This window comes from Asterias rubens, chromosome 2 (assembly GCF_902459465.1).
Source record: "Asterias rubens chromosome 2, eAstRub1.3, whole genome shotgun sequence".
NCBI classification, from domain to species: Eukaryota; Metazoa; Echinodermata; class Asteroidea; order Forcipulatida; family Asteriidae; genus Asterias; species Asterias rubens.
Window position 1 is genome coordinate 8,330,217 of NC_047063.1, and position 16,432 is coordinate 8,346,648.

General features: G+C 40.5%; 1 protein-coding gene and 1 long non-coding RNA gene across 3 annotated transcripts in view; both read left to right on the top strand.

The window, feature by feature from the left end:
• The window catches only part of LOC117306840 (cilia- and flagella-associated protein 54-like), a 57,694-nt gene extending 48,081 nt beyond the window's left edge, over window positions 1-9,613 (top strand). Inside the window, exons 51-60 of the mRNA XM_033791383.1 lie at window positions 66-271; window positions 910-1,079; window positions 1,591-1,782; window positions 2,500-2,678; window positions 3,084-3,320; window positions 3,634-3,787; window positions 4,444-4,723; window positions 5,706-6,709; window positions 7,378-7,461; window positions 8,466-9,613. Coding sequence (XP_033647274.1) covers window positions 66-271; window positions 910-1,079; window positions 1,591-1,782; window positions 2,500-2,678; window positions 3,084-3,320; window positions 3,634-3,787; window positions 4,444-4,723; window positions 5,706-6,709; window positions 7,378-7,461; window positions 8,466-8,588 — 2,629 coding nt within the window. The 3' untranslated portion in view covers window positions 8,589-9,613. The remainder of the gene's footprint in view (window positions 1-65; window positions 272-909; window positions 1,080-1,590; window positions 1,783-2,499; window positions 2,679-3,083; window positions 3,321-3,633; window positions 3,788-4,443; window positions 4,724-5,705; window positions 6,710-7,377; window positions 7,462-8,465) is intronic.
• Window positions 9,614-11,888: 2,275 nt separating this feature from the next.
• The window catches only part of LOC117307000, a 29,839-nt gene continuing 25,295 nt past the window's right edge, over window positions 11,889-16,432 (top strand). For both annotated transcript variants that reach the window (XR_004521008.1, XR_004521009.1), the window contains exons 1-3: window positions 11,889-12,198; window positions 14,304-14,393; window positions 16,073-16,161. This is a non-coding gene — a long non-coding RNA (uncharacterized LOC117307000). The remainder of the gene's footprint in view (window positions 12,199-14,303; window positions 14,394-16,072; window positions 16,162-16,432) is intronic.

Sequence of the window (16,432 nt, forward strand, 5' to 3'; positions counted from 1 at the left end):
TTGATTGGTAAACATATTCTGGTAAGCATAAATATGTTGAGCTACTTTTTGTGCTCCATACACAGGTTGTCATCCTTCAAGGGCAGTAAGATGAGACTCCACATGGATTCCCAGCCTGTACCAACCCCGATGGATATAGAAAGCCCCAGTCAGTACCAGTACCAGAACTTCCAGAGCAGATCACGTCTGGACGCCAGGCTATGGTTGGATTGCCGTCTAGCTTTGGTGAAATGCCTGATGGGGCGTGTCAGGGGCATGTCGTTGGTTGAAAGTAGGTATTTTAGAGGAGAGGGCAATGAAATTTCATGACAAATTTTTGCAAGACCAGCTTGTATTAGAATTAGAGTTGACCTTTCTTCCATGAGTATGATTTTTGGATTTTGTCAATGTAATGTTGATTTGTAGGCAAAATTATAAAGAAAGATATAATAAAAGTGACATGCGAACAGAGTTTCTGCTGGCTGAGAAAACAGCAAAATAAATCCAGGCTTTTTTCACATGAACTTAAAAACGATCCACATTTTGGGGACAGCAAGTAAAAACCATATCTCTGGCCGCAGCATGCTCGAACGAACACCAACCAAATCTGAGAAACAATTCAGGCATGAATAAGTTTTCAGGTCTAATTTTTTTGGGGTGACAAAATTATCAAAACCATATTTGGAAGGGAATCCTTTCTTAAAATAATTCACACTATCAACAGCTGCAGTGCTTCTCACCGAGTAAGTTTTTATAATCATTAATTTTTGGAGTATTTAGCAATCTATGATCCTAGCTGGAATGATTAAGACATCTGTTCTTGTAAACAGAAGGTATTCGTTTTGATTCCAAACCAAGCCACCCGTTGCACTGAACATGCAAAGTTTGCATATTAATTCATCTAAACTTTACTTCCTCTCGCACCCCCAGGTACAGTGAGTCCTTTGGATGGCTTGGACTGTCGTCATTTCTGCATGCAGGGACTGACGGAGGCTGAAGCTTGCGGTGACAACGAAATGCAAGCTGAGTTCCTGATGGAGGGCGCTCTTCTAGATCTACAAGAAGGGCGGTCCCTGGATGATATTAAACAAACTCTACAGGTATGATGTGATAAATGTGTTGTGTCCTGGTGGACTCAAACTCTGGTGTTTCTGATGAGCAGAGTTTGGATTCAAGTCCCGGTCCTGGCACTTGTGTCCTTCAGCAAGTCACCTGATCATGATTACTTCATCTTTTGTTGCCCCTGATCTTGGACTCGGTGCCCTCTCACAAGTTTTCCAAAGGAAACGACCTGTGTAAAATGAAAATGTCCATGCGTTTGCATTAGGTGTTGTTTTATGCACGTTAAAGAACCAAGTTAACTTATTGCTAAGAGAAGGGGTGTGGGCTTGATGTTTCGCACATATTCTTCACCTGAAGATGGCAGAGAATAGTATTTGAAACCACAACGCTTCTCAGAAAGTTCTATACATGACTGTACTCGCACCTAGTTTTTCATAGGATCCACACCAGACAATGCTTCAAACATCAAATTCTTAAACGCCAACAGGAAAAAACCCCAGAATTTCCTCATCATGGAAATAACCAACTCTGATTGACTCTTTCTAACAGGAGGTTGTGAGTCTCTTGGAGCATCAACAGACCCTGTCTTCCCCTGGTTGTCTCCTCCTTGCTCTAGCCAAGATTCAGCTAACCGATCTTCAAGGGTTATCAGCTCATACCTACCAGAAGGAAAAGGGTGAACCGATCACAAAGCACACCCTGGCAGCCTACTCGGAGGCCCAGGAGATCCTACTGAATCAGGTGAGGTCAAGAATCTAATATTACTATACCTCATATATATTCATAACCATGAGTCAAATGGACCCTTCCCATGAAATATGCTAGTTACATTCACATATGCCTACAGACCCTGTTGGTTGGCCAACGCCATAGAGTTGTGCACTAAGCAGAGGCGCAAATGCATCTGCGTCATGCAGCCATTAGCCGTGTTCAAAACAGCGCGATGTTTCCTTATTTTTGCCAACCAATTCTCATGGTCCATTTTCACTGGTCCATCTCGCTCAAGATGCTATCTTTGCAGTTTTCAAATGCGTATGTGATTTGCACATGGACAAACGCATGACAAGCCCAGCGTCAGTCTACTTGTCATGCGCTTTATGATTTTGGAACTGTTCCCAGGTGTTGTACGCATGCGGGTCTACAGATTTACATGAAATTTACACGGTTTAAAGGTAATGATGATAGAAAGCTTTCCTTAAAATATTATATGCTGAGGTGCTGTAGTTTTTGAGAAATGAGTAAAACAATTTAATGAAAATTAGCATGAAATGGATTTACGCGACTCTCCTGAAAACATTGCTCTGTGATTTTTTCCCTCAAAAACTTGACGACTAATGAAGCTGAAATTTCTGCAGGCAAGTTATATATCATACATCTTCATTCACAGAGAGTAGGGATTGGTGTCATGGCCAAAAACTTGATTTCAGAAATAAATATTTTCTTTGTTTATTTTGAAAGATGATGCTACTTGGTGAGAAGATCGAGAGGAACATCTCCACTCCATGTCTCTCTGCTCCGACGGACCCTCTTCTTAACATCTACTTACCTCATCTACTGTACCTGGGTAAGGTTAAGATGAGGATCGGCCATGCCCTGGCACGACAAGCTACCCGGGAACAAGCCAAGAACGCTGAAAAGTAAGTAGAGTTGTGCATCTTGCGTCTTTGCCGAGCGGTCTAGTACACCGGACCTAAGCTTTGGTGTTGTCAGCAGCAGAGTGTGGGTTTGAATTCAGGTCAGGACACTTGTCTCCTGGTGCAAGGCACTTGACCGTAATTGCTTTGTAAACATGTGCGAAGGTAGTGCATTCTGCTCAATCAGCCAGGCTCCTAGTGGATGATACCCTTGGCTACGTCCTTACGAGTCTGCCTATGTAGCTGAGGCTGTAGCCGAAGTCACCGTTTCAGACACGGCCTTACCACCTATTAAATCCTGCATTCCTCCCTTATCCCCTTTTTCAGCATTTTGAATTTGATCATCAGATCTTTTTTGTAATCCCACACAACTTAAGAATAATCCTAATCCCTTCCTAATCTCTGCAGATCTCTTGGTGATATCAGCCCTGATCCCTGGCTGAATGCCGCTGGGGTTCTCTCCACCGGGCTGGAATTAGCTCGCGTCTGCGCTAGACAAGAAGGTAGCCTCGTAGCGGAGTTCTTACTCCATCTCGGCAAGGTCCAACGTCAACTTGCACGATGTAGAGCCTACCAACCGAGGGCAGTTGTCATAACCCTGCTTGAAGCTGTCCGAGTCAGCATGGGGGCTAATCATGATTTAAGGTAGGTGTTCAAAATGATCTAGTAGATGTTAGTTTTGCGTAAAGACAACAACATAATCTACAGGCAAATTACTATATTCTTCATCCCTGATGCAACAATAGGACAAAGGTCTGGAATAACCCCAGAAAGGGATTTCAAAAGGTATGTTTTCCAGAACCTGTTGTCCCACTATGTACAGGTGAAACAAAGCATATCGCGGAAGGCGATACATAAAATTACTCTATGTTACCCTATTACCCATAACAAAGGGCACTTGGATTGCCCTTCTTCTTTCTCAGCCAAACTCATGACTGTATTTTGTCTTCTTCTTTAGTGTGATACGCCAAGCCTATCTAGAGATTGCCCTTTTGTATCTGGACAGCGCTAGCCAGAGGTTGAAGGTAATCAATGAGTTACAGCAAGCGGAGCGCGATGAGCCTAAAGCTACCGCAAACATTCCGTCACCGGAGAAAAAGAAGAAATCTAGGGTAAGTCTGGACTCTGCGTCAGCCATCTTCATTTTTAAATACATTACAAATCATTTGTCAAAAGTGTGTAAACAAGTAGTAAAGGTTTTCCTCACCAATTTCGTCAAAAAAATATTCAATTTTATCAACCACGCCACCCTAGATCCCTAATTCAAACAAGTTGTTTGGTCATAATTAGTTCGGTGTGGCTAGCTGCCAAAGGCGCCCTTGCATGCCTACTTCTCGAACATGTTATAGCCGCGTTCTTCGCAATTCAGCTCTTAACTGGGAGTAAGGATGATTAGCCTCCCAAATTAAGATTAAGGTTTGTTTCAGTCATTCTATTCCACAGTAGACTTTCAAGACTACATTTCCACCATTCCTCAGTTGAAATTCTGCAATTTCTATTTACAATTGATGAAATTGAATGGTTGACCAGCCTCTTGCTGATATGAATGGTCTTAATGCTACCTAAAGGCCCGGTCACACAGGCCCCGATAACGAGAACGAGAACGAAAATGGAGCAAAGAGAATTGGTTGCATTGCTCCGCACAGAATACGCCCACACTTATTGAACCAATCGAGGGGGTGTATTGATAACGTTCTTGACCGGGCCTTTAGGATAATAATGGTGATAAGAAACTGAAATTTGAGTGAGTTTGATCCTATTTCCTCAGACGTCGTCCTCGTCTGCCTCCAAGAAAGGCTCTCGTACCCCCACTGCCTCCAAGGCGCCCACCAAGAGAGATCTAGCCGAGAAAGAAGCCGTCGCTGAACGGAACAAAGAATTAACAGCAGCTTGGACAGCTGTACAGGCGGCTACTACAGTTGCCTTGGCCCAACGTACCTTGGCTCTGCTGATTGGTGACCCCTCATTGACCTCTCTGACCTTAAAGGACAGGGTCAAAGGTCTGATTCCGGACTTCGTGATGCAGGATTTGAAGAGCTCTAAGAAAGGTAATAATAATAATACACGGTTTTTATATAGCGCTTTTTCACGGGGTGTCTCAAAGCGCTTCCAACATTATTACCCCTGGTCACTGGGCCTTAAATTATTCCTTAAACCATCTCAGCTCCCTGGGGAATATATAGCCTGTGCGACAATTATATGCGCTACATGGCTAAACCAATCACAAGAACCATCTCTGCCCTCACAGGTACCCATTTACCCCTGGGTGGAGAGGAGCAATTATAGTTAAGTGTTTTGCTCAGGGACACAAGTGTCACGACCTGGATTCGAACCCACACTCTGCTGAACAGAAGCATCAGAGCTTGAGTTCGGTGCTCTTATCCACTCGGCCACGACACCCCATATTAGAGGCAATTGAACTATTTGAACTTGTGTAATTTTTTTGTAACTTAATTTCATTCATGACATGAAGACTGGTTAATTCTCCTTCACATTTATTGATTCATGATGCTTCGGATGGGGCGTAAAACCATTGGTCCTGTTTATAACGCTTGTAAAAGAACCCAGTAGTGACATCTTACCTCTTTGAGTCCTACCTGACTCGGAGAATAATTATCAACAATTTTCCTGTCACATCTAAAACTTAAACTTCCTTCATTGTCTTTCTCTCCATTGGGTTCTTGGCTAGTACAGTTGGCTTCACAACAGGAATAAATAAATGAAATAAAATGAAATGAGGAGCCCATTGTCTTATAAATTTCCGAACACTCACATACCAACATTCTGTGCAAAAAAAAAAACCAGAAACATTTGGAAAATAACTGGAGGGTTGGTAAGACATTGATCTATAATTACAAAGGTCGTGGGTTCAAATCCCTCTCGAGTAGTATGTCTGTGATTTTTCACAGAGCTCGGGAAAGTACTGAGTATACAGTCGGTAAACCAAAATTAATCTATTTTTACCCAATGCAAATTTCCATTTATTAAATTGGAGTGTTGTAAGTTTGTTATCTGTTTTTTCCTCCACAGTGGAGCGAAGCGTTTCTCCCCCGACCGGCATCAAGCAGACCCTGGAGACTTTAAACGAGCTGAAGCCTGACTTGGAAGACGACCTCTTATCCAGTGGTTCACCGTCCCCATTGCCTTTCATCACGGGGTCGACCAAACCATCCTCAATCAGTTGGATCCACCTATTGAGCTACACCTCAATCCTCCAGCGCACCTGTAACCTAGACTCCATGGGGCTCGGGGTGGACGCCGAGGGCCCCCAGGCCGAGAGTGGTAGCCTCGGAGCTGGATTCGATCTCGGGTTCGTAAATCACAGCGGGTTTGACACCGGGGTGAACCACGAGGTCGTCCGTCTTCCTCTACTCTGTGGAGACAGCTTGATACGTCTACGAAGCATGCTCGGATTCCTTAACACCCACCTCCAAGTGTTCGCCACGAGCTGTCAGGCTAACAAACCACCGCAAGGTCTTGCTCTACCTTTTACAGGAGCAGCAACTGAGCTCTCAATCCCGTCGAAGACCTATCCAGAGAATTTCTTTTGTTTCAATAGCAAACTAGCCGGGGATGACACAAACAAGAACGCCCCCAAAGGAGTGGATAAACTTCAGGCATCGTCCAGCGAGAATGAGATATACCTACAATGGTATCAGCCGTCCACTCACGACTCCAGCACATCCACAATCAGGCAGATCCTGTTACTCTACGCCATCAGTTCCCCTCCAACACCGAAGGCGTCGTCGGCGAAATCATCCACCCCAGACCCACCCCGTCCCATCGTAGGCAGTATGACCCTCTCACTGCCCGTGGTGACAGATCTCCACGATCGACTTGCCGTCCTCAGACAAAAAGCGGAGATCTCCCTACAAGCTGAGAAGGTGGAGAAACCCAAGCCACCGAGTACCCCATCGGGTACGCCCACTAAGGATGGGACTATTACGCCCGGTAAACCCACCAACAGGAAATCAAAGAGGACAGCTCGCATTGCACAGCTGTCTGCAAAAGTCAAACGGGATGAAAATCTGGAGGTAAGGCATTTGTCTTTGTGTTTGTAGATTTAACCAGGATTTTACAAATCAATAGCTATCATTTTATGTCAAGCGTAATGTTTAAATATTCCATTAGTACCAACAGCTCAGTAAGGATACTGTAGCTAAGATTGCTAAGCGTTCTACATTAATTTAAGTTTAGTCCCTGTTTATGTTGACTCATGGTCTAAGGATTTTCAGAGATACACAAGATAAGAGAATGACAATGATAAACATTATATAATAATAATATTTAGTCTTATATAGCGTGTGTATCTACTCTCTTGAATAACAGAATTTGTTTTTATTATCATACAAATTATGTAGCACCGTATAAAGGTTTACAAGGTGCTACAGCATATTAGGCTACCACTGCCTGAAACACCTTTTCTTAGCCATAAGTGTAGTTGGTCCTTTCGCGTACATTACACAACACACAGGACCCACATGGCTTTACGTCTCATCCAAATGACCAAGCAATAAAGTGTTTTGCTTAAAAAGGTGTTTTGCTTAAAGGACACACACGTCAAACCCACACTCTTCTGATTAGAAACACCAAAGCTTGAGTCCGGTGTGCTTCATCGCTCGGCCAAGACAGTGGGATGCTCCCTTGGACAAGAGAATTTGTTCAGTTTGACATTTACAACTTAATTCTCTGTCATTTTCAGGCCTTGTTAAGACAGTGTGTGGAGATGGTGCAAGATCTACTCAACTACAAACCACCGGAGCAAGATCAACAAGATCCAAAACCGGTAAGACATCTCTCAATTATAAATAGTTCCTTACTTTTGGCGTTGATGGAAAGAATCATCAGCAAACAAGAAAATGAAGCCAGTTTCCTCAGGTCAATACTTTCATTAAGCATCTAGTTTCATTTTGGATGATTATTTCAGACAGTATTTAAATAATGCTTCCCAGGTTGTATTGTAAACTTGGGTGTGACAGCTGGGGATCACACCAGGAAGCAAACGGTTGCATGATATTCTACCTACTTGAGTCTGATTTCCAATTTTGTTTGCCATTGGAAAAATCTGAAAAAATTGGGAATAAATAGCCTAACAGGTCTTCTCAAGCCAACACCATGTGTTCATGTAGGTCAGCCCTTGTACTTGATCAAATGTTCCTACTGTTTTCCTAGCACCAAATATCATGCCTGCTTCTGAACCGCTCTGGTAATGTTTTCTTTGTTCAACCTAAAACTTGTTTTAAATTTACCCCAGTCAGTTTCCCTTGGGGGTATTTTACTTGATGCGTGAAATAAAAAGTTGCATCCCCTTGGGTGATCCCTCTGGTGCCGCTTCCCAGGTTGTATTGTAAACTTGGGTGTGGTACCTTGCAACATGACAGTTAAGGGTTGTATGGCTTTTTACTTACACCCCTGAACAAGAATATTGACAAAATAGGGAGACCGCCAACATAGGGCTAGATACATAGCTCAGTTGGTAGAGCGCCCGCACGTTATAAATCCGGATGTTAAAATCCCACTCTAATCAAATTTTCTTTTTTCAACCCAAATTTGTCATGCCAACAAGGGGTGAGACAGATAGCTCAGTTGGTAGAGCGCCGGCACGTTAACCTGGAGGTCATTAGTTCAAATTCTGCTCAAGTCAATTTTTCTTTGTTCAACCCCCAGAAAAGCACTCTTAAAAACTAACACGAAAATGGCTTCTGAAACTAGCGTCTTACATTCTTTCTTTTTCTCTCATTATTTTTAAGGATCATTTCAATAAGTCCCATGTTTCTTTCTCTCCTATAGATTCCATTTGAAGTGCAGCTGCCACGTATTCACAGTCTAGAGCAGTTGTTTGATCCAAGCTACGGAGACCATCTGAAAGGAAGCAAGCTGTACGAGTGGCTAGCACCGATGCTACAACAATAGCTCAAACTATCACTCATTTCAGACACGCGCACTAGAGTCGTGCCGAACCAAACTCTGAATTAAGTATATAGGAGCGACTGGACGCGCTAGAAGTCAAAAGATCTACAGTTACAGTTGTTTGGACCGCCTCTGGAGCGCCTTGGTTTCAGACGTTGATCTTGTCATGAGCCGAACCAACGTAAATGTTATGTTAAGCTTGCCTGTCTGAAACCAAAATTTATTTGGTTCGACCTAGAGTCACTTCAAATCTAGTTAATTCCCAACTTCATAGAGCTTCTTAAGGGGGTGGGGCATTTTGCCTTCCAGCGGGTGGGGAGGAGCATGTTTTCTGTGTTTATTTTGTGTGAGGGGCACTACATCTGGATTTTTGTATGGGGGCACCCTACCCCCTCTCGAATTCCACATCTTGCAGAAACTTGTTGCCCCCCCCCCCCTTGACTAGAGAGGACAATTAACAAGAGGTAAAAGACTATTTATGTGTAAGGGACAGTTAGGCAATTTGTGACTGAGACACCCCGAACAAGCTAGGTACTCCTTTTAAAAACAACCAAAAGTCAATAGGTTCAGTGGTAGAAATGAAGTCACTGATTGTATTACACAGTTTCACATTTGAGCTGTTTTTTGGTTTGGAGCAAGCACTAGGAGAAAATTGGTCTAATTTTTTCTTATGGGTAATACTTCAATACTCAAAGGAATTGAAAGATATTTGTACATTTCAGATTAAATTAAAAAATGCAGTGAGGTGTTACTATTATTAAGTACAAGACCGCCGGACTTGTACAGTTGTGAATTTACTGTCCCGGGCCTCGGGCCTTCCGTCCATTGTTAATTCCATGTGTTGATTGATTGATTGTAAATATTATTGACTGATTTCACCAATCTATTCATACCAAAGACAGTTCATTCATTCTTACCATGGTTGAGAGGAGATCACGTGGCTATGTTCAAATGTGCGATATCAGGCCTGTATGCTTCATTTTTGAAAAGGCAAGGGCACCAAGGCATTTTCTCTTTGGCAAAGGGCACCCTATGAGGAAATTGTAAATTTCTACTAGAGCATTTCAAGGGCACCAAGGCAATGGCAAGGGGCAACGGAGGCAATCGCCTCCGTTGCCTCCGTTGAAGTATCAGGCCTGCGATGTAAACAGTGAGGGGTGTTTAAACATGGGCTAAAATTGTGTCAAAAGAGGGCGCTATCAGATAATTGCATAGACCTTTTGGCAAATACCCATTGCGCATACGCCAACTTTTGAATGAGGTCATGCTGGTCTAGCTAGGGATCAAACTTGAATGCTAGCTAGACTAGCATGCACCTAAGGCGCGAGTACTGAGTATTTGCGATAATGTTTATGGAGCGTGCAAACTCCAAGGCCCAATTTGAGTTGGTAGGTCACATTATTGGAGCGCATGTTTGAAAATTTTGTGCAATAGTTATAAACTTAAGCACTCAAGTTCTGAACTTGAGCAAAAATGAGGTAGTAAGCTCATAACATGGGTATAAATACAATGCAGAGTTGATGTGAGCTGAAGCTGAACAGTCGGATTTGTTTTCAAATTTTAATGGTTTTAGGATGTTTAAGGTGTTTATACTGGGAGTAAAAGAATGGAGACCCAATCTCTCAAAGGGAACGTATACATTTGGTTTTTAAAACAGTTTTAATCTTATAAAAATGTAGATGTATACAATAGAACTAACCCTCGAAAATTTCATTGCAAAAGGTGGTAGAGTTTTTGAGAGATCCCAGAAAATCTGGAGTGGTTTTGTCCACGCAGGAAGAATAATCCTTAGTTGGAATGAACAATCTGAAAAACATTCTCACAGTTAAGCTTCTCAAATTTAAACTGTTTGGGATAAAAACTGATACCTTTTTCCATAACTATATTGCGTTGAATGAAATATTTTTACAAAAAGCTTTATATTATTGAAAGCAGCTGTACTTCTAACAAGCTATTATTTTTTTAGTTGTAACCAAATGTATACCTTCCCATTAAACAATCTTAAAACTTTGCAGGGTCATGGTCAGACGATTATGAACTGACGATATACTGCCAATTTTAACTGGCTGTTTAATACCGAGTGACAACTTTTATTCCTGTATTACAAGAGATTAAATTATGTAATGACTTGGCACATTGTCTTCGAATGATTCCATAAATTCAACTAAAATCTTTGTGTGGTTGGGCACGATGTGTGATGACTTTAAAGTTGCTTAGCCCGAGTTTTGCTGTTCAAAATTGTTGAATAGATTTTGAATACTGAATAAAGTTCATTTTCTGATCCTTAGATAGACTTTCAAGATTGTTTGATATCTGTACAAAAAATTACACTAACTTTCAAGCTCAATAGATTTGTATCTTTGTATATGCTTAGCAAAAGTAAATCAAATAGACATTGCAATAAAACGTTTGCTGGTTATATGGGCCCAATTTCAAAGAGCTGCTAACAATGCTCAACAATTGTCTGCTTAGCAGAAATGAGCAGGGCCCAATTTCATAGAGCTGCTTAGCACAACAATTTGCTAAGCATGAAATGTCTTCCTCGATAAAAACGGGATTACCAACAAATTTTCTACATGATTTTCAGGATAAGCAAACAACAGCTGAATACCAGTAACAAGCAATATGCAACAAATGGAAATTTGGTTGGTAATCCTGTTTTGAACAAGGAAGAAATTTCATGTTAAGCAAATTTTTGTGCTTAGCAGCTCTATGAAATTGGGCCCAGGATACCAGTCACAATTGTACATTATGACATGGTAGTTTGGTTGGTGGTCCTTTAATTATTCTTGTTAGCAGTAGTTTGTTGTGCTTGGCTTCTTTTTTTTCTTAGCTCTATGAAATTGGGCACAGGTTAGCAATATTTTTGAGGCAGACAACTCCTCAGCTTTGCTAATGAAAATTGAAACAAAAAAGTACACAACATCTGAACTCCTTTAATTGAAAACGGCTGTTTTATGTCTGTAAAGTAAAAGTTTATTGTGCACACTGTTAAATCTTGGTCTTGTGACATTTACACATACTTGATATGTAAACAAGTTCAATTGATCAACTTTTAATTTCTCCTTACCCGTTTACAAAAACAACTTTTCCTACTTCACAGTCGTATATAAGATGTGTTAATTATCAGATGGTATTATTGATCAAGTTCTAAATTCTCCTTACCTCTAGACACAAGCTATGATCATTGCACTGTCGTGTATTCCATTGTCTTCAAGGGGTAATGTTCTCTTAGAAAGAGCAAATCCTCCAATTAATCAGAACCCCGCCTGGAAACGCTGTTTTGCAAATTAACGAGCGCATTTTGGGTATTTATTTACAAGTATTAGCTCTGATCACCCCTGTCAACAAAATAGCCCGTCCCGCATTTCCATATATGGGCGTAACTTTTACCTGGGGGGAGAAGACGGCTCTTTTGTTATGCAAATGAGATCCGGGTGACGTGATTTGAGGAGAGAGGGGGAACGGTCGTCTGCGCAGCCGGCCGGCCATGTGCGTTTTATACTTGCTTTGAAGACAAATGGACGACACTAAAAATTCTTTCTGCTTTTTGCTCCAAAAACTATGTATTTTCACCGGATTTTGGAAGGAAAACAACAGGAAAAGTGTAATGGTGAGTTGAGAATTGTCTTGTGCTATGAACTAAAGTGTTGAAAATGTTTTGCATTCACAAAAATTGGAGAAATTTGGGCGCTTTCTGCACGGCTCGGCGCCAAGTTTAAAAGCCAAATGTGTTGAGACCACCACATACGTCATTTGTTTGTATTAAATGAATTTCTGTGGTAAAATGTTTACTACCTGAGCTGTTTTACTGAGATATAGCTGAACAACAAAAGGCCTAGCATATCAAATAATGCTCATTTGGTCATAAACGTGTCGACTGTACTCTTCCACATCGTACTCCAACTAGTTATTGCAACTAACATTTTGGGTAAATTTGTCGAGTGACTTTCCGTATCCTGCCACCACTTTTTCTCTCATTTTTACAAAAAGGCTATCCCATTTAGGATACTATTTTATTCCATAACGAATGCAGAAGTGGTGGCAGGGATACACGGAAATTATTCCGTGCCGTATTCCGTTTTCCGTTTTGTTTTCGTGTTGACATGTCAACATTTATTTCTTCGGGTTTTTTTTTTCGGGGAAAAACTGAAGCTCGCAACATTGTCTAAAAAATTATACTCTTAGTCTTAGGCCTATTGGTCACTCGTCTTCGTCTCAGTTCCATATCCTAAAAATACTAAACCAAAAATAATGTAACTCAATAATTTTGTTAAAATAATTTAACTTAATTTTCCAATATTATTTGACTGGAGATGTTTTTATTCAAACATTTTGCAAATCGTCTGCAACTTCAGAGTCCGCCATCTTGCAGCGGCTGTTTTATGAAGTACCTTTTACATTCATTGACACTATAAAAATGCACACTTCAGCGCTGTAAATAACTAAACGGTATACAACAGCCGTATGATTGAGTGATCCGGAATGAACTGGTCATGGGTACCATGCTCGGGGAAAAAATCGAGTTCGGTAATTTTGCTTCCTTAAAAAAAACGACTGCTCAACTATTACTATTTGGTTGAAATATTGTTTCTACAAATTCTTAAAATTCTTAGCAATGTAATGTTACTTGGCCTGGCGTTCCAATTTGAAAGGTGAGAGCGTTTTCAACCCACAATTTCTTTTAAAATAATGATAATTTTATCACAAACGAAAGTTTAGAAAATTTTGTCATAATTTGTTTTCGATGACGTTTGGCACTAGATTTATTTTAAGGTTTGTTGGTTTATTTGATGGTATTATTCAAACATACCGATGACAGCAATTGTTCATGACATGAGAAGTAATTTAATTATGAGTTATTGCAAAATCGAAGTGACGCGGAACTGGTCAAACCACTGTACAGCGCCCAAGTTTTCTGGATGTTTATATGAAACAAAATAAAAACACTCCCCATTTTTTATTGAAATCTTGGGTCTTATTGGGAAAAACAATTGGAATGGTTTAGCACATTTCTAGGGAGAAGTTTTTAGGCATGGATGAATAACAAAAATAAACCTGTATTTGTTAATTTGCAGAAATTAAAATGACCCTGATTTTCACATGAGTCGCTCTTGTTGGCAATTTTCTACCTGAATCTGACAGAATAACAGTGCAAGGAGCTGTGACCAATTGAATAGAGCTGCGTTAATGCGCAATACTATGCTTACCCAACAACGAGGCTACTATCCAAAATATATTACTACTTGTACCAATTATGGTTACTGGTTTCGCATAGAAAACAGTTGATGTGGTAGTTTCCTGCACAACTACAGTGCAAACTTTTACACAACAATATTTACTTTTGTTCAAGTGAAATTGTTTTGCCAGTTCACAGAGTCGGTCTTTATACCTTATTTAAATACACCCACATGACCAGTGGATAACTTTCCGTATGGCGCCACCACTTGTTCACTCATTTTTACAAAAAGGGATATATCAATCAAGTAAATTAGATACTATAGTATTTTATTTCGAATGAAAAAGTGGTGGCGCCATACGGAAACTTTTCCTGACCAGTCATCAACAAAATAATCAGAGTGCACCAATTTTCTTAGGTATTAGTCGACGATGGATACTGTTTATTATTAAATATTGCAAGGTGTACAAGTAAAGGCATCTTATCTGAAATGCTATAGTCTAACACTACTATTGGTAACATTTTGTTTTTTGATACAGTAAGGCTTCTCCGAAGAGATCTACCTGTCAACAAGTGTACAAGACTGGGCTATGATAACAGAGCTTTTTAAATGCACACTCAAGTTTGAGGTAAACTTTTAGAAAGTATACTTTGAATAATTACAACAACCAAAATAAGCCTGGTTCATATTATACTTCACATGGCATTAAGTAATACGAAGCAACTAAACATGATGCAAGCAATCGGTACATGTAGTAACATTAATTAAGCTTGTGAAATTCACAAGAAGTAAAAATCAGGTCTCATCACAGAATTTTGTGACTGGTTTCTAGCTAACTTTTGCTCGGCAGAAAAAAAAGTTTTCCTGATTTAGGCAGCTCTATACAATTGGAACCACTGTTTTTACTAAGTGGTTATGATCTTAGTTGGTGGCTGGCTGCTGTTGATAGACCTTGCCTTTAGCTCAGTCCACTTCATACTGCGGCACAAAAACCATGCAGTTTTTTGCAGATAGTTTGTATTGTATTGTTTTCATGTGCAGATCAACTTTTGCAGTAGTGTTCTTATTTTAGCGACGAGTTCTTCAATGTACGTTTAAAGCCGGCAACGACCCTGCAAGGTTTTAAACGGACGTTTAAAGGCAGTGGACACTATTGGTAATTACTCAAAATAATTATTAGCATAAAGCCTTCATGGTGACGAATAATGGGTAGAGGTTGATGGTATAAAACATTGTGAGATTTGGCTCCCTCTGAAGTGCCATAGTTTTGGAGAAAGAAGTAATTTTCCACAAATTTGATTTTGAGACCTCAGATTTGGAACTTGAGGTCTCGAAATAGACCATCTAAACGCACACAACTTCGTGTGACAAGGGTGTTTTTTCGTGTGACAAGGGTGTTTTTTCTTTCATTATTATCTCGCAAGTTCGATGACCGATTGAGCTCAAATTTTCACAGGTTTGTTATTTTATGAGTGTCCACTGCCTTTAAGAACAAGTCACTACTCTTTTATTCCCATTCATAAATGCCCTTTTGATAAAAAAGGTTAAAAAATACAGTTATAGACACTATTGAAAATTCGTGGTTTGAAATATTGTTTCCAAAACTTTGTGAAGAGTCTGTTTGATGCGCATGGGTTGTGTGTACGCATGCGCGCGCGCTTAGATTACGCGCTGATGGCTATGAATTGCCTTCCGCGTGATAATCTTGCACGCCCGACACGCGAAAGCCAGCTTGAAATAACATGAATAAACAGAGCTCCAGTGTGCGTTATCATAAGGTTTATGCACACCCACGTGATGCGCTCTCCACCAATAGGAGTAGAGAAACTGTCTGGGGTACTTATGAATATCTATTTATGCATCTTTTAAGAACCATGAGCTTTGAAAATTAACATCGCCATTATAGAAATACTTTGGTTGGTGTTCTGCTTGATGCTAAGCATTATGTTGGTTTTGATGGGAGTACCAGCTTAAATTGATGTAATGCCTGCATGCTCGGGCATATGCACGATTTGCTTGTGCATTTGGCGCATTCTCTTCTTGTCAAAAACACAAAAACAATAGTAGTTAGGCACATATAAAACAGTAGATTCGACAGTTCATGTATAACAAGCCAATTGTGTTCAAAACTTTTACTGTACAATATGAGCCATTTGTTTTACTAGTTCACAGAGTCGGTATTTGTTAAATACACCCGAACATGACCACAGTCAGAGAGAACAAACTCTTTGGGGTATTTATGAATTATTGCTAATGGTTGTTATTACTTAAATATTGCTAATGTGTATTTTGTTTGTGTTGGAGTAGGCTTAGCATCTCCAAAGAGATCTACCCGTCAACAAGTGAGATGTCAAAGACTGGCCTGTGCAAGTAGCTGCAAGCACTCGCCATTCAAGGTAAATTCCTAACAAGTTTTAATAACTACACCGAAACAGAGGTCTCTGCTTAAAATGAGTGCTTACCAGAATAAGGTCACCAGCCAAATTATTCCCCATGTACTATTTGTGACTGGTTTCATACTGTTAACTTTTGTCTGCAATATAGATCTTGGTTAGTGGCTGGCTGCGGCTGTTAAAAGACCTTGCTTTCATCCTGGTTCTGTTTATATGGGCCAACCACCGACCTGGGTGTTACCAGGTGGTGATAAAAAAAAGGTTTTTTTTTGTT